The sequence below is a fragment of the Eptesicus fuscus genome, chromosome 24, assembly GCF_027574615.1.
Source record: "Eptesicus fuscus isolate TK198812 chromosome 24, DD_ASM_mEF_20220401, whole genome shotgun sequence".
NCBI classification, from domain to species: Eukaryota; Metazoa; Chordata; class Mammalia; order Chiroptera; family Vespertilionidae; genus Eptesicus; species Eptesicus fuscus.
The window spans coordinates 6,679,148-6,703,578 of NC_072496.1; the positions used below are offsets into that span (position 1 = coordinate 6,679,148).

Below are 24,431 nucleotides of genomic sequence, written 5' to 3' on the forward strand. Positions count from 1 at the left end.
TTTTATTATACAAGTTATATTTGAATGTATACTTGTGAAAATACAAATGGATACAAGCATAAGGAGAGTAGAAGTCTTTCTCCTACTCTCTTTGCTATAATTCTTCTTGGAGGGGTTACTTCTGCTCCCGGTTTCATGTTTAGTATTTGTCATTCTAGAACTTTTGCCATAAACTGGAAAACATGTATTTTTTAGACTTTTTTATGTAAGTGTGGTTATTCTATCTTGATGATTTTCCCATGCACTTACTAACTTTATTTTTCTACCTGCATAAATGTTCCAGTCTGGATATAGAAGAATTTATTTAATAATTCCTCTGTTTTAGACATTTACATTGTTTCCAGTTATTTCTCTTACAAACAGAACTGTAGTAAACATTCTTCTTTTTTTATAAAATATTGTGCACATGTGGGAATATGTGAGAGTTTTAGAGGTAGAATTTCAGAGTAGGAGCTGTATATACATTATATTTTGAAAGTTAATATAAATCATTCCTCATATAAACTACCAGTTATATACCTCCACCAACAATGTGTAAAAATCATTTGCTACAACTTTGTCAACAGTGGATAATACTCATCTTTCAATTTTTGTCAATTTTATTAACTAAGCATGATAATAAACTTCTGTATCATGTCCCTGATGATCAGTGAGGTTGATCTTCTTAAGTGATTTTTTTGTATTTCATCTTCTATTGCCTGATCATATTCTTTGATCCTTTTGCTACTGAAATGTTTTTGTTTTGTTTTTTGTTTTTTAATAGGAGCTTTTAAGTGTGGTAAAAATTTATTCATTGTCCAGTTATGTGTTGTAATACTATTTTTCCCAGCCTTACCACCTATCTTTAATTTTTTTTTATTATACACAATGTTATACTTTCAATATAGTAAATTTGTCTGCCTTTTCCTGTTTTGATTCAGAGGTTTTTGTGTCGCTTAAATAGGACAGTTTTGTTTTTATTTTACCCAGTAATTCTATATTTTTTTGAGTCCAGATTATAATTCTGTTAATCTCTTATTAGTATTGTCTCTCCGAACAGTGATAATAAGGTGTACCATTATTTTATTTTCTGGGGAAATCAGTGGATTAAACTTACTACTACCTCTGTACATAAAATTTATGTTGAAGAAAGGCAATTAACGATAAAAGGATACAGCAGCACTTTCCTCATTTCCTCCATTGTGCAGCTAAACAATGTCTGTAAGTGATTTGTCCCCCTGTTTACCGACCTCCAGAACTCTTCTCTCAGGTGTTGCCCTGAGGTAGCTGCACTTGTGCTGGATACTGAAGGAAAAGAGGAAAAGACCCAGTGTCCCAATGAGGCATCAGATCCCCCAGGGAATCTGGTCTGGCTTTCAAAAGTTCAGTCTAAATTTGTCCGAAAGGAAATTTGTTGTGGCTCTTGGATCCTTGAATAACTAAAAGGTATAGATTTTGGGGTCAGATAAATCTGAGTTTGAGTTTCATTTCTGCCCTTATCTTGCTGTGAGACCATGGACAAATAACTCAACATCCTCTCTCGCCACAGTTTCCTATCGAAACTGTGGATAAAATAAGGGAATTGTCCAGCTGGTGTGGCTCAGTGGTTGAGTGTCAGTATAAGAAGCAGGAGGGCACAGTTCGATTCCTCATCAGGGCACATGCCGGGTTGCAGATTCAATTCTTGGTAGGGTCATGCAGAAGGCAGCCAGTCAATGATGATTCTCATTAATATTTCTTTCTCTCTCCCTTCTTCTCTGAAATCAATAAAAATATATCTTTTTTGAAAAGGTTTGCTGGGGAAACATGGGAATGAGAGCATGTTTTGTACATTGCTTGTATAGTAACGAGTCAGGAAATGATCATTGTTATCTCTTGACCAAAAATTCATTCAAATGAGCAAGTATATTATTTTGTATGGCAAAATAAAATTGGTGATGGATTTTTCTTTTTATTGGGGGCTCATGGAGATATGTTTGTTTCTTTTTAGACGGGGGCAAGTGTCCGAGTGGTGAATCAGCTCCTTACAGAGATGGATGGTCTGGAAACACGTCAACAGGTTTTCATCATGGCAGCCACTAACAGGCCAGGTAAGATAGTATACAAAGCTGATGAGTCTGAAGACTCAGCATTCACAAACAATACCATTTACAGACATCCTGGTCAAGGAATAACTAAAAGCGTTCATTAGTTGAAATAAAACCTTAGAAAGCTTTTATGTAAGCTATAGAAAAAACATAGTATTGCCTGGATTTCAGGAGTTTTTGTTTTGTTTTGTTTTCTGTGTTGCTGCTCAGAAAGTTCTCTTGTTGGCAGAGAACACGTGTAACATACACTTTTCTTTTTTTGGTGTAACATACACTTTTGACCACAGAAACAGGAATCTGAATTTATGTCCTATGGTTTCTCTCAAGCTGATAGGAAACAGCAATGAGACTCTTTTCCTTGTATCTGAAGGTTGAAGATGGGTTTTTAAGATTTTATACTAGAACCATGTTCCTGTGTTTAACTATTTAAAATTGTTTATAAACTTTAGCACTCAATGAAGGATTTAGAAAAAGACTCAGAACCTCAAAAGTGCTCGAGGTGGCTTTTACTCTGGGTCCTAAATTTTCTTCACATTGTTTATTCCTTGCCAACCCTATGAGCCACTGTGTCATAGCTGCCCCGACATCGATGTTTGTACTCTGATAGCAGTGATAGGGTAATTTAATTCCTTAAATGGACTTGATCAGTTGTCAAGCTGATAATAATTTTTCATTTCATCTAAGTTACCATGGAAACTCAAAGCCATGAATTATATGCCATTTTATTGTAAAATGAAAAGTTGAAAGTTGTTATGGTTTATACTTTGACTCTTGTAACAATGAAATGCTCTCTTTGGAATCAGACAGAACAAGGTTTGAGTCCTGGCCATAGCACTTCATATCTTAGTAACTGCTCTGTTTCAACCCAAACTGGTCTAACACTAGAGAAGCAGATTGTAAGTCAGTTCTGACTAACCACCTGGCATTAGTGTCGAGTCCTGCAAGTTAAGGAGTCAGTCCTCTACAAGCCTGCCCCTCCTAGGATGCCAGCCACAATGGTATCTCCGGAGCACTCACACTTCCGATCAGCCTGCTACAAATTTGAGAATTCCCATGACCCCCCTCGAGTTCAGTAATTCACCAGAACCACTAATAGAATTCAGGAAAGCACTGTATTTACAGTTACAGTTCATTATAAGGGATACCCACCCACACAGGTAGGTCTTGGAGGGCGTAAGGAGTGTCAGTGCCCTCTCTCCATGGAGTCAGGATCCGTCATCCTCCGGGCGCATGCATCAGTGTGTCCATGAACTGGGCAGCGCCCTTGAGCTTTGATGCAGTGCTTTTATGAGGGCTGTATTATGTAGCCATGATTGATTGAATCATTGGCCATGTGATTGAAGTCAGTCTTCAGCTTCCCCTTCCCTCCCCAGAGGTCTTGGTCCAAGGTCCAACCCTCTGATCACTTGGTTGCTCTTTCTGGTAACTGTCCCCATCCTGAGGTTATCTTGGGGCCAGCCCAGTCGTCTCATTAGCATAACAAAAGACTCCTCACTCGGGAAATTCCAAGGGTTTTTGAAGGTGTATGCCAAGAACCAGGGGCAAAGATCAAATTATCTTTTATTGTACCACATTAATCTTGTGCATATATTACTTCATCTTGCTAACCATCATTTCTTCATCTCTGAAATGAAGATAATAATACCTAATTGTCAGGTGAAGTGATATTAGCAATCTGCCACAGTGTGTGGCAAGTAGCTATTTAGTAATTATTATCATTGTCGCCAGCACTTATGGTAATAGCAGGAGGAACAGTCATTAGGTCATAAAATCACAGCCTTCCTAGAAGAAAGCTTTCAAGTTCCTCAGATTTGGACAGAATCACCTTCTACATTTCCAAAGTAGATACACAGCTTTGTAGCAGATTTCAAGTAGAGAGTTTTTAGTCTGCTGTCTAGCATAATGTAGTCTATGTACCGGCGCTCATTATTGGTCATGTTTGCTTAATGTAAAAACTTAGTGTAATCTCTGTAGATCAGAAAATAATAGGTCCTTCAGCGTCACTAAGTTTTACTTAAATCCTTGCCTTCAAAACAGTCCAGGTACATTTCCTCATGGGTTTTCCCCGTGATCTTTTTATTCATCTTGGAATTCTTTAAGGTGCACCAGATTCTCCTTAGTTGTAAAACCCAGAACTGAATATAATAGTCTGTGTTGAGTTTGACCAGCGATACGAATGACAGCTGAATCATCATGTGGGATCATCATGTGTTTGTCCTTTCCAGTGGCCCTGAGTATTGTCTTCCTGTCCATTGCACCTTACTCATCTCTTTTCCTCCATATCAAACAAACCCCATGGCATTGAAGGCCTACTCACATTTACAAATAGATATTCTAGATCTTTTTCACTTGGATGTATGCTTATTGGCCATTCTGTTCTGTTGTACACTGTGCTGTGACATTCTGGTTGGATGGTTTATAGCTTGTTTTCTACTTGGCTTTAAGAAATCCCTTCTTACCTTGTGTTCTGGTCAGCTATTGCTGACTGACAGACTCCTGTGGTACTTAGTGCCTTAAAATCGCCATTTTTACTTTGCTCACAGTTTGTGGGTCTCGAATCCAGGAAGGGCTTTTCCAGGTGGCTCAACTCTGACCCATGTGCCATCAGCTGGAGTGGCTGGGCCAGAGAATCCCCTGCCAAGGGGCTTCTTTACTCACATCTGGTGCCTTGGTGTTAGTTGGCATGTCTCTCCCCCACACTAATTGTCATCTTCCAAGACCTCCCCATGTGGCTCGGGCTCCCATGAGCATGGTTCTCTGAGTACTCTGACTTCTTACATGACTGCTGGGTCCTGGGAGACCAAGGTGGGGGCTGCCATTCCTCCTAAAGGCAAGGCCCAGGATGGGCAGACTCTGTTGGTCAGGACAGTGACAGGAAAGCCCAGATTCAAAAGAAGAGGAAGTAGGAATTACCTCTGAGAAAACTGACTCTCATTCATCAAGTATTTGATTTTGAGTATATGCCTGGTTCCTGCTGAGCTTTGGGAATTCAAAGGTTAATACTTCAGAGGTTAATTCAGAAAAATTCTTTGCCTGCATATATTCTCATTTGGGGCTGGGGAACACAGGAGAAATAATAGACAAAGAAATAAAATAAAAGGGTAGGAGGATACCGAATGACTGGCGGTTGGGGAGAGGAATGTTAATTTAGACTTCATGGGCCTACGAGACTTCGTCAGAAGTGATGGTGATTATTTCATGAATCCAAATGATGTGAAGGATTAAGCCATACAAAAATCTGGGAGCAGAACATTCCAGGGAGAGAGCAAACAAGACGTGGAAGGCCCCGAGGCGAGAACAGATTTGGCCTTTTTTGGAGAACAGCAAGAGGGCCAGTGTGTCCAGAGTGGAATGAGTGGTGGGGACAGTGAGGGAGAGGTGCATGGGCCCTTTTATGTCACAATAAGGGGTGTGGATTTTAGCCTGCCGTGATGGGAAGGCACAGGAGGTTTTCGAACAGGTTTCAACATTGTTTATTCCGTGTGACTCAGTTCCTGTGAATTGACTAACTCCCTAAGAGAATGGCCATAACAAGTCTTCGTGGTTTTAGATCCAATTAGTGAATGGCATGAAAAAGATAAACCCACTCAGGGAAATCAAATGACCCTGCAAAGCCTATAACAAAAACTGTTCTCTGTCCCACCCCCCCTCCCCATCCCCTGACCAGAGGCAACCACCTGTAAACTTCTTGAGCTGTTTCTTCTGTAGTTCCTCCATATTTTCAAATAATATGTTCAAATGGTTCTTTCTTATTAATTTTACACACTGCCCATTAACTTCTTTTTAAGGTAGATGAAGATCATTATCTTATGTTCACCCTTTATCTATCCCTTCATCTGCACCCCCGTACCTCTGTTCACTCTGTCCTAATATTTTAATACTAGAGGCTCAGTGCACGAAATTTGTGCACAGGTAGGGTCCCTAGGCCTGGCCGGCAATCAGGGCTGATTGGGGCATTCCAGCTGCTGGCTGTGGCCTTCCTTTGTCCCATGCTGCCCCCCTGGTGGTCAGCACACATCATAGCAAGCGATTGGTCTCCCGGTCGAACTCCCAAGGGTACATTTTGCATATTAGCCTTTTATATATATGTGTATATATATATAGTAGAGGCCTAGTGCGCACGAAATCGTGCACAAGTAGCTCGCTTCCACTGGCCTCAGCTGGCTGCCCCACCCATCGCTGCTTGTAGCTCGTGTCCCGCCCTCTGCCGCTAGAAGCTCGCGCCCCACCCTCCGCCATGAGAGCCGCTGCTCCTCTGGTCGTGACGCCATAACGGCCTTTTATGATATAGATAGAAGATAGTTTGATCACAACTTTGGTTAAATCACTAGTCAGTGTTTACATTACTGATAACTGTAAATATTTCTCTCTGCTCCCCAAGAATAATTCTATGATTCAGTTTCCTTTTTTATTTGACCTTGTTATTCTTAAATTTAATAACTCTAACATTTTGCTTTCTTTCTCTGTTCCTATTCTTCATCCGATGTGTTCCTTTGATTGTTTATTTCTAGAGCATTCCCTCTGAAGCCTTCCACCCTCCTGCTCCGTCTGGACTGGCCACTCTCTGAGGCCGGGTTATTTTAGGACTCACCTTTCCTGTGTTCCTTTGCTTTGCCCTTTGTTTCTGATCTTATCTCTCTCTTGGTTTACTCTTGTTTTGCTAGAGCTTATTTTTCAGTGGCTTTTCTAAGATAGGTCATGTAGGAGGTAACTTTTTTGACTTGTATATTTGAAATTATCTTTTTTTTTTTTTTTATAACAAAAAATATATATTTTATTGATGTTTTTACAGAGAGGAAGGGAGAGGGATAGAGAGTTAGAAACATCGATGAGAGAGAAACATCGATCAACTGCCTCCTGCACACCCCCCACTGGGGATGTGCCCGCAACCAAGGTACATGCCCTTGACCGGAATCGAACCCGGGACCCTTCAGTCTGCAGGCCGACACTCCATCCACTGAGCCAAACCGATTTTGGCTGAAATTATCTTTATTCTGTTCTCATTATTGATTGGCAGCCTGGCAGGGTATAGAATTTGAATTGAAATTTTTTTCTCATAATTTGTAGGTATTGCTTTTTTTTCTTTAAAGGTCTATGCCATTCTGGCCTTTTTTTTTTTTTTTTAAATATATTTTATTGATTTTTTTACAGAGAGGAAGAGAGAGGGATAGAGAGTTAGAAACATCGATGATAGAGAAATATCAATCAGCTGCCTCCTGCACACCCCCTTACTGGGGATATGCCCGCAACCAAGGTACATGCCCTTGACCGGAATCGAACCTGGGACCTTTCAGTCCGCAGGCCGACGCTCTATCCACTGAGCCAAACCGGTTTCGGCACATTCTGGCCTTTTTATGTGACTTTTTGTTCATTTGTTTTATGTATATGCTTAGTACTTGGTGGATCTTAAACCTCCTGAATTGATCTTCTAAATTTCTTCTTTTATCCTATTTCTAGCTCTATCTTTATTTTTCTTCCTAATTTTTGAGGTACTGATTTTCACAAAGTAAATGGAAAGACTGTCTTCTCCCCTTTCTACCCCTGGTTGTTCTGAACAACTGTGACCGCCCTTTTCTGGGAATAAACCACTTCCCTGCGCTCAGCCCGAGGGCATGAAGCTCCTGGTACAAATCACCTCTGGACGCCAGGTGGCCCAGTTTTAATCTCTCCTACACACATCTTGGCATTCCCTTCTTTGAATGCCAACTCCCATAAAGGATGTTCTCAGTTGAGGAACTACCTATTCCCACTTAACTCCCTGTCTGACTGGTTAAAAACACTCCTGCACAACATACATAGTTTATGAAACCCAAATAGCTACACCAGCTTATTTTTCTTCTGCTCAGTAGGCATCTGTTTCAGCAGCATTTCAGCATCTAGAAAGAGTTTCCGCCTTCTATGTGTGGCTCAGTTGAAAAAAGTAACAAGTAAGTTATGTTTAAGCTTCTTCTAGGTCAGGATTAGGTTTGCACTTTTATATTGGAGAGATAGCCCTAGTTCAAGGTCTCTATCCAGCCTAGCTGGTGTAGCTTAGTGAGTGGTTGAGGGTTGACCATGAACCAGGAGGTCAGGGTTCTATTCCCACTTAGGCCACAGGCTGGGGTTGCAGGCTTGATCCCCAGTGTGAGGCATACAGGAAGCAGCCAATCAGTGATTCTCTCTCATCATTGATGTTTCTATCTCTCTTATCCTGTCCCTTCCTCTATCTCTCTAAAATCAATTTTTAAAAAGTTGCTATAAAGACGTATTTGTCAGATGAAAGTATGGATGACTTACAAAGAAAAGGTTTATTTCATTATTTAGCCACTTGAGTTCCAAGTGAAATGTAGTGTCTCCTCACCTATCTAATCTGAATGGCCTTCGATCATGGTTGAATGTTCCTTAAGGCAATTGACCAATGACTAGATGCCATAGTCAAGCCTGTGTATCTTACCCTTTGGCACAGTACTGCCCTTTAAAATTAACCCAGGCCCTGGCATCACCTCTGCTGGCCGACGGGTACCCTGGTGCATAGCAGCACTCAGTAACTATTTATTTAATGAATCATAGAGATATACTTCTGTTTCATGAAGGCTGTCTGATCTTGTAATAATTTTCACTGACACGGTGAGAGTCTCATTAGTCTGAAGCTCTAATTTTTGTAAAAATCAGCTTTAGTGGCATATGCAGTATTCCATAAATTTTACCCATTTTAAGTATACGATTCAGTGGTTTTGAGTATACTTACAGGGTTGTGCAATCTAATTTTAGAACGTTTCCATCACCCTAAAAAGAAATCTGTGTCAGTTAGTAGCCACTCCCCATCCTTCCCCCACCCTCAGCCCTAGGCAACCACTAATCTACACTCTGTCTCCAAAGATTTCCCTGTTCTGGATATTTTATGTACGTGGAATCGTACAGTATGTGGGCTGTAGTGTCTGGCTTCTTTCACTTTAGTGATGTTTCCCAGGCTCATCCGTGTTGTAGAATGTATGATGGACACTTCACTCCTTTTTGTTGCTGGAAAATACTTCCTAGTGTGGCTACACCACATTTTATTTCTTCACCAGTTGATGGGCATTTAGGTTGTTTCTTGATCAACAGATAGGAGGTTCCTTTGCGGGCATCCGTCTCATTTGTGAGTGATGCATTTTGTCTTTAAAGCTTTGGGGTTGTTGGTGACTTTTTCATTGCAAATGTAAGAATTGATATCTTGACTCTGGCCTGAAATTGTGTTGCTGACACAATTAGGGAGGGATTCAGTTAGGAAATATAACAATAATCCAAGTACAAGGTGTTGTTTATTGTACCAGGTAATGAATGCCTGGGGATGTAGAAATAATCTGGACAAGTTGTGTCACACAGTAGACAGGATTTGTTAATGGATTGGATATGGATGTTGGAGGGTGGAATCAAGATTGACTCCAGGTCCCTCCTCATTCAATTCTGGTCAAGGGCACATGCTGGGGTTCCAGGCTTGATCCCCAGTGTGGAGTGTGCAGGAGGCAGTTGATCAATGATTCTCTCTTATCACTGACTAGAGGCCCAGTGCATGACATTTGTGCACTGGGGGAGGTCCCTCAGCATAGCCTGCGCCCTCTCACAGTCCAGGACCCCTCGGGGGATGTCCACCTGCAGACTCAGGCCCGATCCCCGGTTTTGAAAAGTTAAGTATACACTTACAGTGTGATATAGTCATATGCTTTGCATCCCACAAACGCCTATACAGAGACCTGTTCACGGGTATTCATAGCACATAGACCAAAGTGAACTTGAGCCAAATGTTTATCAACAGAAGAATGAAAAGCAAATTGGGGTGTATCCATACAGTGGAATAGTACTAAGCAATAAAAAAGAATTAAGTACAAATGCACATAGCAATTTAGCTAAATCTCAAAATAATTATGTTGAATAAAAGAAAGCAGACAGAATACATACTATATTATACCACTTATAGAAAATTCTAGAAAATGCAAACTAATCTATAGTGACAGAACAGAGCGGTGGCTGTCTAGGGACAAGGGGTGTCAGGGAAGGGCAAGGTAGAAAGGTTACAAAGGAATCCTCCATAATTTTTTAAAGTGCAGAGAGTTCCTGAGACCAAAATGTTTGAGATCTTTGCCCTGTAGACTCAGATGACCCTTAGGCATGCTTGTCAGGCGATGCTCTAGCATGATGCTGACAAGTTGGGCTTCGGTCTGCAGTGGGGAGCCGGAGTCGAGAGAATTGGACGTGTGTTTTAGGAAGTAACCCTGGCAGCACTGTAAGGGGTCCCATAGAGGGAAAGGTAGACTCACAGAGGACATTGGCCTTGACCAAGGGTCGAGGTCATGGGAGGCAGACTTGATAGCATGTGTCTCCCGCTGGAAGGAATGAGAAACCTGCCTAATTTTGGGGGGGCGGGCAGGGGTCGTTATCTGAGACGGAGGATCCGGGAGGAGAGCAGGTTTGGGCAGGAAGGTGGGAGTGGGCTTTTCCCTTCTTGAGAGCCTCTTTTGTTAAGGAGAAACTTTCATTTTCACGAGTCTAATCAGCTTTTTCTTTTAAAAAATAGACTCTCCCCATCTCTCATGTTAATTACATGTTTTTTAAAGACTCTGTTCTATGTATTTAAGACTCTTGTCTCCCTTCTCTAGATATCATTGACCCTGCGATCCTGCGCCCAGGGCGCCTGGACAAAACCCTCTTCGTGGGTTTGCCGCCCCCCGCAGATCGTCTCGCCATCTTAAAAACCATCACAAAGGTGAGTAAAGGAGATGGTATATCTTTGGGTCTGTTTCTCTCATTTTAAATACAGACAAGTCGCAATTTAGGATGCCCAATCACCTTCTGCTCTGCATCTTTACATATTTGCCCAGCCTCTGTCTCCCAAATCTGTCTTTCATTTTCCCCCTATAAATGTCATTAACACTTCCCTTATCCCAGAAAGCCAGAAAGGTTATTTGATGTCTACCAGATGCTTTGAGATATTACAGTCTTTAAAATAGTGATAAAACTCCCACTTAAACTTACCGTTTTAACCATCTTTAAGTGTTTAGTTCCTTGGCCTTTCTACATTCACATTGTTGTACAGCCCTCACTGCTGTTCATCCCCAAACTCAGATTTTCTAGTTCCTGGTCCAATGTTGTTTCCACTTTTTTGACCTTTTTATTAAAATGTAATACAGGTACAAAAAACGTGGACATGTCATTCAATGTCCAACTCCATGAGTTTTCATAAACAAACTCCACGCCACCCTCCCACCCTGGAGTTAATTGACTAAATTGAAAACATTTACATTCAAGGGAACCTTAGGAGTCATGCAGTCTGGCCATCTAGTTTTTTTTTGTTTGTTTGTTTTTTGTTTTTTTTCCAATTTTTTTTATTAAGGTATTATATGTGTACATATCTTACCATTGCCACCACCCACCCCACTCCCATATATGCCCTCACCCGCCCAGGCCATCTAGTTTTATACACACGGGGGGAGTGGGGGAGAAAGCACAGCCCTAGCCTAATTGGGTCAGCGGTTAGAGCGGACTGACGGGTCTCGGGTTCGATTCCAGTCAAGGGCATGTACCTTGGTTGCAGGCTCGATCCCCAGCTCAAGTGTGGGAGGCAGCCAATCGATGTGTCTCTCTCACATCGATGTTTCCCTCTCTCTCTAAAAGTCAATGGAAAAATATCCCTTCCCCCCCAAAAAAAAAACAACACCACCACAAAGACTGTTTGCCTAAGATCACCCCGAGAGTATTTTTGCCGTGATTATTTCCCGGGTCCAAGTGGGTTGAATGAGAAACAACTGTTTCCTGAACCTGTGTTAGATGAACATTTGTGTTTTATTAAATAATAGCAGCTAGCAGATGTACAGTTCATGAAATTCGTAAATGCGCCCAGCTGGGAGGAAGGAGGGGACACGGTCCTAGTGTGGGCCCAGAGGCAGGTGATGGATTGCATGAGGTGCTGGAACCGAACCACATCCTGCTTGGAGCAACGCCGTGCTAATATTTACACTTACCTTGAAGCTTAATGGCAAATATTCACTTTCTTTGTGTATCTTTCTTCTTAAGCTATTCATTTTCTAATGTAATAATTGCTACAAAGACTATAGGCAATGTATATGTAAGTTATGAATCAGAACAAGAAAGCAAATACAAACCTATCATTTATGTCATACATTTTAAATCACTAAAAACTGTTTTGTTTGCCTCTGAGAGGTACTGGAAATGTTACTGAACAGTATGCATGCACCATACTGTGTTAGTGCTGCTGGACTTCTGAGCCTGTTCTGATACTTGTCCTTTCTAGCATTTCTTGGTGGGAGCCACAGGGGAATTGGCACCAAAGTCAGGGTTGAGTTTAGGTGAAGGGTTGAGAAAGAGCACATTGAGCGGAGGGGTTTGGCAGTTTCCTGCCGTTCTCTCCTGGCCAGCTGCAGTATAATTTCTCCCTTCCTGGCCGGCCAGAAACCACGCGCTGCTGACGTCTTCGCCCCATTTAATCAGCAAAGGAAATGGGTGTCCTCACCTTTGGGAAGATTGAGCTGGTGATTTTGTTCTCGGTGATGTTTGGTTTTTGTTGCAACTGCAGACAGATTCTTCAAACTTCATAAGCATAAGCTGCCTTTAGCTTGCCCAGGTTTGGAGCCTGCTTCTTAACCTCATTTCTCAAAATGGAAATTTGTAAAAATGTGGTAACACTGCTGTGGGAGTCAGTTATACTCATTTAGTCACGTAGCCAGTGCTGTTTACTAAGAACCTTTCATGTGGAAAAGTTTCGGTCATTGAACCCTCAAGGAAAAATCGTTTTTTCTCTCTCATTCAGAATGGCACCAAACCCCCACTGGACACCGATGTCAACCTGGAAGCGATTGCTGGTGACCATCGCTGTGATTGCTATTCGTAAGGATCCCAGTCTCAAGTTTGTTCTCTCTCCGAGGCTCAGTTTCCTCGTGTGTCACATGAGGGAGAAGGACGATGTTGGGAGCATTAAGTCAGGTGTCATATGGAGCCCTTGGTTTGGGGTCTGGCCCTTTCCTGCCCTCTCCTTCTTAGAGAAGCAGCTCCCACGAGGAGGAATTCTGGAAGTGGGGGGGTCCTCTCAGGTGTTGACTCTTGTTACTCAGCTGCCCTGACCACCACGACTGCCCTTCACAAACTGTCTGTCTGTCTGTCTGTCTGTCAACCGGTTGCCAAATTACCCAGGTGCTTGAAGCATTTCGAAGAGAATAAGCGACGGCTCAGAACTTACTTCGCAGCACATCCACCCATGAGCATCCACACAGCCGTTGTAAACACAGGAAGTGAAGCATTTCTGCCTTCAGCACTCATATTTGCTGGTGGATGTAGTTTTGGGTGTTTTTTTTTGTTTGTTTGTTTTTTTCCCCATATGTTTTTAAGGAAATTGGTTAACTTTCCCGTTAGAGTATATAGGGGAAGATGTCTCTGGCTCTGTTGCCTGTCCACATTACACTTGGGGTTCATGATGTCCCTGTAGGTCAAAGCCAGATAATGTGGAGGGAGGCGGGGTGTTCATCGTTGAGGACTTCAGGAGTCTGTCATTCAGCAACATAAGCTTTCAGCCAAAGAACACATCCACTGGCATAACCCAGGCCCTCCGCTATCTCAGTCCCAGTTGAAGAATGTCCCATCACCATCTCTTACCAATATGACTTCACTCAAAGCCATGCTGATCATTTTTAGGGAGTGTGGTCAGAGACAGCGTTTTATCTCCAATTTTTTAATAAATGGGCATCTAGGCTCTGAGTGTCAATCTTTGTTCTGCCACTCCCACGCCCCTGAGAGATGCGCTCTGGTCAGTAACTTTGGCTCCTTTAAGGTTGTCTCAGTGAGCCCAGCATGTATGTGATCATTAGCTAATGTTCTAACCCCCACACTTCACAACAGAAACATTGGATTCAATTAATAACTTAAACTCTGTGGGCCTTTCATTTATATATTACGTGGGTCATCAACATTGCATATTAAAGTAGGCTAATGTCTGGAAATAAGGTTTTTGTCCCAAATTCAAGCTCTTAAAGGATTGTCAAGACTTGGTCAAGATGTTAATGTAGTGAAACACCAGTCAGCACCATTGTCTTCTATTGAACGCAAGTGGACTCAGCATATTATTACGTGGAATAATTAAATGAAGGCTTGTTAGTTCTTGTCATATTTTAAGTGACTTACGAGTCCACTTAGCTTGAGCTTGAATCAAGTACATCAAAGACTTTATAGCCTTTGTATTTTCCCCTTTTGAACGTGGAGCCATAAATGACTTTTTGTATATAAGCTTGTTTCAGACAGGAGGTAATCTAGGAATGGGCCATCAGCACTTAGCACAGGCCATGGGAACAAAAATTTACAATCAACGCTGTGTCGGTTTCTTTCTACTGATGATGTTCTAAGCTTTTTATTTTTTCTTTTTAGTATATTTTTATTGACTTTAGAGGGGGAGAGTGAAACATCTATGATGAGAGAGAATCATTGATTGGCTGCCTCCTGCATGCCCCCCTACTGAGCATCGAGCCCAAAACCCAGGCATGTGCCCTGACTGGGAATCAAACCGTGACCTGGTTCATAGGTCGATGCTCAACCACAACCACACCAGTCGGGCGATGTTCTAAGCTTTTTATATTAACGTGGGTGTCTATAGCTGTTACCATGGGACTATTTGTGATTCATTGCGTTGTTTCCTCCATGATTTCCTTTCTTCTGAAAGTTAGAAATATTTTAAGTGAAAGCTAAAACTCTTTCCTACCGACGGTAATTAGTTTAGCCCACATTTATGGGCCAGTTTCTTTTCTGTTTAATGTGGGACTTAAAAGAAAATGGATCTCAGGCTTCTTTCTGGCCTAAACAGTCTCTAATTATAAATAAGTAAGACGACTTCTTTTATTCCAGGGGCGCAGATCTCTCTGCTTTGGTGCGGGAAGCTTCCGTCTGTGCCCTGAGACAGGAAATGGCAAGACAGGAAAGTGGAAATGAAAAAGGTATGGTTCTCCCCAGAGCCCCTCAGGCCTAATCCGTTATCACTCTGGACACCGAACACCGCTGTTGATCTGGAACGTGACCATTTTCTAGCGTCTCTCATCTGTGATATTAAAACTGGTATTTTGTCTGATAAGACCTTTAGAAACCTTTTAGAATATGATGTAAATTTTAAGTAGAAAATATTCAGTAGAAAACACACACACGAGAAATGAACATTGAAATAACTTTCCATATACTTAGACTCTCCTTTCAAAAGACAAAATCAGTACGTGTTATTATGTGATGATTTGGGGCCATCTCAGCAGCTCGGCGCTGTTCTTCACATTTGACAGTGTCTTCCTATGATTTGGGCATGTGTGGCCAAAAAAGACTCGTTTCCTCCCTGCATTCCAACCAGGCCAGGTACAGAGTAGAGCCTTTCCTTGGCTCGGTTCCTGTGACAGTTAATGGTTTCATCAGTCTGTGGCTGTGCTTGACAGTCCTTGTAAACACCTTCTTCAGAAGACCTGCCTTTTCCTCTAAACCCGTGCTTTATCAAATTCAAGTCTGTGTTGATTTCCTTTTTGCTCAGATTTCCAAAAGATGTCTTCTTTATTTGTGCTGATCCCCGCCACCCCCCGCCCCCTCTATTTTTCTTAGGCCTCCAGGAATCTTAGAGTGAAATTTGTTTCCAGTTAACAGCAGCATGTGCTCAGCTTAGATCCGTCAGCACACATATCTTAATCACGAAGTCCCCAAGGTTTTTGGTTAATTTTAAGATTCAGTTATCTGAACTTCTTTTATTGTCATCTATTTTAAATTCCTTTTGGAAGTAGGTGGGATATAATGAGCAAAATGAGAATCTCTTGTAAAAGACGTCGTCTGTGGTAGTAGGCTGGCTGAGAGCTGGGTCTGATGACTAGCTTGGGGTTTGTTTTATAACTAAAAAGTAACAGGCCGCCGTACACGCATTGGCTGCTACTAATGACTGTTTGGACGTTGTCTTGTAGACACAATACATTCTGACATCCCTGCTTTGCTACAGGTGTCAACACACTTTATTATGGTCATCATTTTGCAGTATATGCATATATGTTGTGATCATGTTGCACACCTTAACTTGCATATGTCTACAGATCTCCGTCAAGCGGGGGAGGGGAGGGAATAAACTAATAAATAAAACACAGGGACCATTTTTTGTTTTTAAAGGGACAAAAATCTCGCTCTAATTAAAGACAAAGTACTTTTTTATATAATTTGTTCCAAAATAAATTGCTTTGATTGCTTGGGTCGGGGGGAGATTGAACTAAAATACATTATATGAAACTTAACCATTTATGTAAATTAAATATGGTCAGGAATATGTAAATGAAGCTGAAAGGAACCAGGGTCCTACATCCTGTTTGAATGTTGTTCTGAGTAGCCTAGCCCCATTGTCGTCACTGCTGTCCTCACCGTTCCCCTGGAATGGGTGGAAGTCTCGAGAGAAGCTCAGTTGTAAACCACAGCCGGCATACTGTGCCCAGATACGGATGTTCGTGCTTTTGCTCCGCAGGTGAACTCAAGGTTAGTCAGAAGCACTTTGAAGAAGCTTTCAAGAAAGTGAAATCATCTATATCAAAAAAGGTAAGAAATGTGCCCTAGCTGGTTTGGCTCAATGGACAGAGCGTCAGCCTGCGGACTGAAGGGTCCCAGGTTCGATTCTGGCCAAGGGCACATGCGTGGGTTGTGGGCTCGGTCCCCAGTAGGGGGCGTGCAGGAGGCAGCCAATCTATGATTCTCTCTCATCATTGATGTTTCTGTCTCTCTCTCCTTCTTCCGTCTTCTCTAAAATCAATAAAAATATGTATATTTTTTTTAAAAAAAAAGGTAAGAAATGTTCTTAAATGTAGAGAGAAAAGAGACTAGAATTTAGACCGGTAGATAGGACCTCATGGAAACAAAATGATTGCCTGTGTGAGTGTGCTTGAGAGAGAGATCAGTTTGTTGTTCCACTTACTTAGGCATGCATTGGTTGATTCTTCTTGTATGTGCTCTGACCGGAGATTGAACCTTCAACCTTGGCATATCAGGGTGACGCTCCAACCGAGCTGCCCGGCCAGGGCTGACTTAGAGTTTCCATCAATCATCATAATGAGAAACAGCAATCTATTCATATAACTGTTTGGACTTTGACTTACGGTTTTCAATCAATAATCATAATGAGAAACACTGAGCCTGGGTGATAAAGGGCTAACGATGTGAAGGTAGTTGTGGTGGAGTCCATGAGCAGGTCCTCGTGGCTAAGGCGCGTTACAGCTCTAGGAGTCAGGAAACAAAAGGCATCCACTGAACACACTGGATCCCGACAGCATCGAACCCACACATTTCCCAGGGCTGGGCATTGCCCTGCCGGCTCTCTCTGTAGGTGTCATAGCTGCCAGACTTCACTGCATAACACCCACTTTAACTTACTGCAAACAACACCTCAACCAAGTAAGACACACCATGTAAAACCTGGCATTTTATGTCAGAAAAAGAGTGATTTATTAACCTTTTTCTGACATTATAGTGAAGATGCTTCCACTTTCCTGAAACTTACGGGTAAGCCCCTCGCACTTTGAGTAGTCTAGCTCCAAGAAGATAAGACTGTTGAGGGTGTAGCTGGCATTAGGCAGGCTGGATCCAGAAACCTCATGTCGGGGGAAGATGGCTGCCTGCAGGCACCAGGTTACTTGGTTATTCACCCCCATAGCAAGAGAATTCCCTGATGGCTCTAGCAGGAGAGTCTCAGGGAAGCCTGTGATGGGTCCAGCTCAGGTGAGGAGCTCATGCCAAAACCACTTTCTGGCCAGCTAGCAATTCACTCTGGCTGGCTGGGTCTACGGGGCAACATGACTTCAAGCCCTAGAATGAAAAGCTGAAAATAAAACAGTGGTCCTCAAGTTAATCGACGTGTAATCATCAGCTTAGTCATCTGCCTTATTTGTGGCGGGTTGAGATTTTGAGTCTTCTTTTCACACGGAGACAGTCACTAGATTTTGTTAAACGTGAAAGGAACACTTGCTATATTTTTTTAGCCTTTCAGACATACGTAGAGAAATGGCGATTGGCTTTGAAGTGAGTTAACATTAACCAGATGATCAGGAGATGTCTGAAAAAGCAAAGGAAAGGAGAAAGGCGTGGGAGTGCTCTCCCCGGGCCTGCAGAGCTGGTCTTGATAGTTCCAGAATGTTAGGCATGTTCTCAAGCCTCTCTTTCCTGGGAGCAGCTGCTTCCCTGGGGCCTCATGATGCTGAATTTGGGGTCAGAGAGTAACAGCAGTAAAGTGGATTTGGTGTCCAGCAGCTAGCTGGCGTAACCCTAGGGTCTGGTTTAGAGGCCAAACGCAGACACTGTCACCTGGCCCAGTAAATCCTCACTAACTGGTTGAGGGTGGGAAGTGAGGACAGTGAGCAACATTTCCTCTGAGCTCTGCCTGTTTGCCTCATCCTCCCACTCTGCTGGTACCAACCCGCCAGGCTCCACCTAAGATCCTGCCCTGCCCTCCTTTCTAGTGAGAGCTGTGTCTGTCGTGGTCCCAGGAAGACTCAGTCGGCTGGCAATTTGTTAGGACAGATACCCCAGCAACTAAGATGGGACTCTTTTTTGCCAGTTGCTTTTTGAATCCAGAATGTTCATTTCAGCTGTGTCATCCTTTATTTTCTCTGCTCGGCGAAGCCAAGCCCTGGCGTCCAGACCAGCAGAGCGTAACTTACTCTGCCGGCTTGTTGTTGTTTTTCAGTCTTAACGGCTCACCAGTGACCTGGGGCACGGTTAACTGTTAATAGATGTTGAGACCTTGAGATTATTTTCCCACCTATTTATTACCTCAAATTACAGTCTTTCACTCCGCCTACTATGGCCTTGTTCCATTGTCAGGAAGCCAGTCTCACTTAAACATAAATTACACCTTTTTTCTGTCCTCCTCTATAAAAGCAACATCAGAGAAACCCTATTGTTTTTTTTGTTTGTTTTTTTGTTTGTTTTTAGAAACCGTACTGTTTTGTTAACTCACTGATTTAGTGGTTTTCACACCCACTGGCCAGAGCACTTTGATTCTTTTCTTCACACGGAATAATATGGGTCATCTATTTGCCTGATTATTTCTGTCGTACTGACATTTCTGAGAGGAAAACCCTCCCCTTATGCCTAGTGTATTAATGGATTGCCTAAGATCTTATTCTTCCATCTGTACGTAAACATTTATCATGTACCTACTATACTTTAGGCCAGACACCGTGCTGGACTTACAAGATATAAAATCATATAGACATAGTTCCTAATCTTTATGAGCAATTAGGAGTTGTATGGTAAGCATTTCCATAAATGTGTACATAGAAACCTGCTAACCTGGTCACTCTACTCCACTAATGTTACATTGCCAGTAGCTTTTGCTAATTAGAAGGTGTTGACTACATGACAGATTCAGTCCAGTGGATTCTATTAAAAGCATATCTGAACCTATAATTCCAGACATTGGAGATTTCTTTTTACCCTTTTAGGAAGGATGCATGTATGTCTTAGTGATGCTACTTGATTCTATGTATTTGCACGTATATGCAGGGAACAATCTAAAAGGATATATTGATGGAGGGCTGGGTAGAAGAGAGCCTTTTTCCCCTTTATAACTGTTTAATACATATTTTAAAATATGTTTTGATTTTTAAGGGAGAGGGGAAGAGAAAGAGAGAAATGTCGATGCGATAGACAAGCACCAATCGGCTGACTCCTGCATACCTCCTACTGGGGATCGAGCCCCAAAACCAGGCATGTGCCCTGACTGGGGATCAAACCTGTGACCTCTGGGTGCAGATGACTCTACCCACTGAGCCCACCGGCCAGGGCTATAGAGCCCTGTGATCATTTTACCTATCCAGAAGAATACTTTAACAAAATTAGATTTTTTAAAAATATTTTAAAGGGCTGGAAAAACGGAAACATGCTGTATTTCTTTGGGATAAACGTATAGGAGTGGAATGGCTTAAATGTGAAAGGCTGACACCGAAGGGTAGCAAGAATGTGAAGCAACTAGAACTCTCAAACTTGGTTGTTGAAAATCTAGAAGGATCCAACCCCATTGAAAAATACTCTGACAGTTCCTGACAAATAGTATTGCTTACGCAGCCTCCGCTTTGCCTCTCATTCCAATCCGGACTCAGTATGGTTTAGAATTTTGCTTTACTAATTAGTTAGAGACAAAAGTGTCTTCTACCCTGATTTTGGGGGCAAACTTTTTATGTCGACAATTATGAGAGTCATGGGTCCTCCCTGGAGAAAGGAGTGTGTATGGACGCGGATGGGGGGAGGGGAGGCCCGCCCTCGGTGTATTGGCTGGCTCGGGCTGACATGACGAAGTACCGCAGACGGGGGCTTACACAGCAGCAGTTTGTTTCTCACGGTTCTGGAGAGTAGAAGTCCAAGATCAAGGTGTTGGCAGGGGTGGTTTCTTCCAGGCCCCGCCCCTTACAGATGACTGTCCTCTGTCTGTCTCTTCACATGGACCTCCCTCCGCGTGTCTGTGTCTTAATCTCCTTGTAAAGATGCCAGTCCTGGTGGGAGTGGAGCCCCCCTCACGACGTTACTTTCACTTAACTGCCTCTTTAAAGACCCTGTCTCTAGCCCTAACCGGTTTGGCTCAGTGGATAGAGCGTCGGCTGCGGACTCAAGGGTCCCAGGTTCGATTCCTCCGGTCAAGGGCATGTACCTTGGTTTCGGGCACATCCCCAGTGGGGAGTGTGCAGGAGGCAGCTGATCGATGTTTCTCTCTCATTGATGTTTCTAACTCTCTATTCCTCTCCCTTCCTCTCTGTAAAAAATCAATAAAATATATTTAAAAAAGAAAAGAAAAAGACCCTGTCTCTAAACAGGGTCACTCTGAAGTCCTAGGACCTCAGCATATAAATTCTGGGGGGGACACAATTCATCCCGGAGGAACAGTGATCAGCTCTGTGTTCTGTCTTCTCCCCCGTCCCAGGACCAGCTGATGTACGAGGCTCTGAAGCAGTCCCTCGGCCAGTGACCCCAGCAGTGGCCGGAGGAGTCCAGGGCGCCGGCCTGGCGAGAAGCCCACCCTCCGAGCGGGCGCTTGCAGCTCGGCAGATGTGGCCGCATGTCAGCTTTGATTCTCAAATTCATGAGGCCAAGTCGGAGCTGAAGATTTCTTCCCATCTGGTCAGCCTTGTTTGGAAACAGCCTACCTCCCCTTTTAAGAAAATGAAACTGCCAAAATAAAATAACTGGTACTTTTTTAAATAAAATTTTTATATTGAAACTCTCTCAGCTGTGCTATGGAAAAGTTGCATTTACAGTAAAAAAAACTTTCTGCCTCTGAACCATCTGAACGGAAGTTGCCAACCTGATGACCCGTCACCCCCAAATACTTCCGTGTATGTTTCCCACGCACCAAGATACTCCCCTGCGTAACCACCATCACAGCCAGGGAGTAGCGGCGGTCACTGCTCCCGTCTCCATCTCGGCTCCCCCCGTGTCTCCGGGGCTCCCCCCGTGTCTCCGGGGCTCCCCCCGTGTCTCCGGGGCTCCCCCCATGTCTCCGGGGCTCCCCCCGTGTCTCCGGGGCTCCCCCCATGTCTCCGGGGCTCCCCCCATGTCTCCGGGGCTCCCCCCGTGTCTCCGGGGCTCCCCCCGTGTCTCCGGGGCTCCCCCCGTGTCTCCGGGGCTCCCAGGAGCGCCCTCCACAGGCAGAGGGTCCGGGTTACAGTGAGCTGTGCTTCCTTAGAAGCAGCTCCTCCGTCTTGGCTTCTGGCACTTGCAGGTTGAAGGCAGCCCCTCTGGAATGCGCTCGTGTGGGTTGGTCTGAGGTTCCCTCTCGGAGAGCCCCAGGTTGCGCACCTCTGGGAGGAATCTCATGAAGCCACGCCGGGTCCTCATTGCGTCCCGTCAGAGGCACGTGATTTCGAGTTGCCCCTTCCTGAGATTGTCCACTTCGGTCACCTGATTAAGGTGGCTCTGCCCAGCTTGCTGTACTATAAGGTTGCTTTTATTTTAAAATATATTTTTATTGATTTCAGAGAAGAAGGGAGAAGGAGAGAGAGAGAGAAACATCAATGATGAGAGAGAATCATTGCCTCCTGCATGCCCCCCAGTGGGGATCGAGCCCGCAACCAGGGCATGTGCCCCTGACTGGAATCGAACCCGGGACCCTTGAGTCTGCAGGCCGACGCTCTATCCTCTGAGCCAAACCAGCCAGGGCATAAGGTTCCTTTTCCTTAGGGAGGTATTGGAAACTCCGTAAGTAGTCCATTTCTCATCACACTCGGGTATCACCATGTTCTCATGAGTTGTTTCCCATTGCTGTCATCACATGATGTTCAGACTGCCCCAGATTTGGCGGTGTGGGAGCCCTCTCACGCTGGCCTCTACCCGGTACCTTTGATGAGTCCCTTGCTGATACTTCTGAAGGGTTTAATTTGTCGTGTCTAATCTCATTCCTCATGCATGGTGCCGCGCGCACGTGTATTCTGAGGCTGGGTAGGTGGGTTTCATTACCTGGGTCTGTTCGCCCAAGATCTCTCCTCCACCTCCCTCGACACACATTGTTAGGCTACATCTTCTTTCCATCAGAATATTGTTTTCCCTTTTTTATTGAATGTTTTGGGGTGGCACTGGTTGATAACAATTCTGTAACGCATCATCTGTACCCTGTACTGTGTGTTCACTACCCCCAGTTATGCTACTTTTAAGAGTGTAATGGATAAAAAGGGGAAAGTACTAATACTTAAAAGCAAAGCAGGTAACTAAGACAGCCCTTTTTTTTTTTTTTTTTTCAAGGAGTTCACAGGAGGATGCAGACACCTAAACAGTATCACAGGCCCAAGAAAGAGGTATGGCCCTGACCGGTGTGGCTCAGTGGATAGAGCGTCGGCCTGCGGACTCAAGGGTCCCAGGTTCGATTCCAGTCAAGGGCACGCACCTTGGTTGCGGGCACATCCCCAGTAGCGGGTGTGTAGGAGGCAGCTGATCAATGTTTCTCTCTCATCGATGTTTCTAACTATCCCTCTCCCTTCCTCTCTGTGAAAAAAAAAATCAGTAAAATATATTTTAAAAAAAAGAAAGGTATGGCCTCAGAGGGAGGATAGGGGAGGGGGGGGGGAGGGGGGAGAGATCAACCAAAGGACTTGTGTGCATGCATATGAGCCTAACCAATGGTTAAGTTCAACAGGGGGTTGGGGCATCTGTGGGGAGGGGTGTGGGATGGGAATGGGGGGATGAGGACAAATATGTGACACCCTAATCAATAAAGAAATTTTAAAAAAATGTATATTTACAAAAAAAAAAAAAGAAAGGTATGAAGAGAAGGGTGCAGAGGAGGCAACACCCACCAAAAGAAAAAGCAAATGTGGGTCGTGTCCCAGAGATGGGTGACCGCGGGTGGAGGGAGAATGAAAACGCGCTGGGACGTTTCCTTGGCGTGTTGGCGGGCCGTCTGGCTGCCAGGCAGGCAGTTCTTACCCGTGAGAGGCGGAGGGAGTCACTGGGCAACGTTGGCTCCGAAGAACTGTTCCTTGGGTGTGGCGGGAAAGGGTCCACGTTATCTCACAGCCGAGGACATTCCATCAGTTCCCCTGCCGGTAACCAGTCATTTATTATTTAGAAATGTTTCTGACATCCGACCCTTCCATTGTCCCAAGTGACGCTGACCTAGTTGGAGCTGTCGCCACCTTTTTCCATAAGGTGTACGCGGCCTCCTAGCTCACTTCCTGTTCCCAGCTCTTACCCACGAAAACACTCGGCTTCACATCCTTCAACAGCCTGAACTCATTAGTCCAGTGCAGGCGTCCTCACACTGCGGCCCGCGGGCCACAGGCGGGTGTTTTTGCCGTTTTGTTTTTTTACTTCAAAATAAGATAGGTGCAGTGTGCATAGGAATTTGTTTATAGTTTTTTTTAAACTATAGTCCGGCCCTCCCACGGTCTGAGGGACAGTGAACTGGCCCCCCGTTTAAAAAGTTTGAGGACCCCTGGTCCAGTTCCACATGGACTTTAAATCTGACATCAACCCTCCTTTGGCACCTGTCCCGCCCCCTCCCCCCAACTGGATTTATTGCCGTTGCCATGAAACCCCACGTTCTTCAGCCTTTTCTCCCAGTGTTCCCACTACCAGGAGTGCCGCCTCCCCCAACACAGGGCCCACTTCTGGCTTGAAATGCCACTATATATATATTTTACTGATTTCAGAGAGGAAGGAAGAGGGAGAGAGAGAGAAACATCAATGATGACAATCATGGATCAGCTGCCTCCTGCACGCCTGATTTTACTGATTTCAGAGAGGAAGGGAGAGGGAGAGAGAGAGAAACATCAATGATGACAATCATGGATCAGCTGCCTCCTGCACGCCTGATTTTACTGATTTCAGAGAGGAAGGGAGAGGGAGAGAGAGAGAAACATCAATGATGAC

The 24,431-nt window shown here is 43.9% G+C and overlaps 1 protein-coding gene across 2 annotated transcripts in view; it reads left to right on the forward strand.

Annotated features, from left to right (window-relative positions):
* Positions 1 to 21,293, forward strand: part of NVL (nuclear VCP like) — a 49,444-nt gene extending 28,151 nt beyond the window's left edge. For both annotated transcript variants that reach the window (XM_028158003.2, XM_054713087.1), the window contains 6 exons: positions 1,970 to 2,069; positions 10,682 to 10,788; positions 12,850 to 12,926; positions 14,928 to 15,016; positions 16,552 to 16,622; positions 20,992 to 21,293. In XM_028158003.2, coding sequence (XP_028013804.2) covers positions 1,970 to 2,069; positions 10,682 to 10,788; positions 12,850 to 12,926; positions 14,928 to 15,016; positions 16,552 to 16,622; positions 20,992 to 21,036 — 489 coding nt within the window. In that variant the 3' untranslated portion in view covers positions 21,037 to 21,293. The remainder of the gene's footprint in view (positions 1 to 1,969; positions 2,070 to 10,681; positions 10,789 to 12,849; positions 12,927 to 14,927; positions 15,017 to 16,551; positions 16,623 to 20,991) is intronic.
* Positions 21,294 to 24,431: the final 3,138 nt, after the last annotated feature.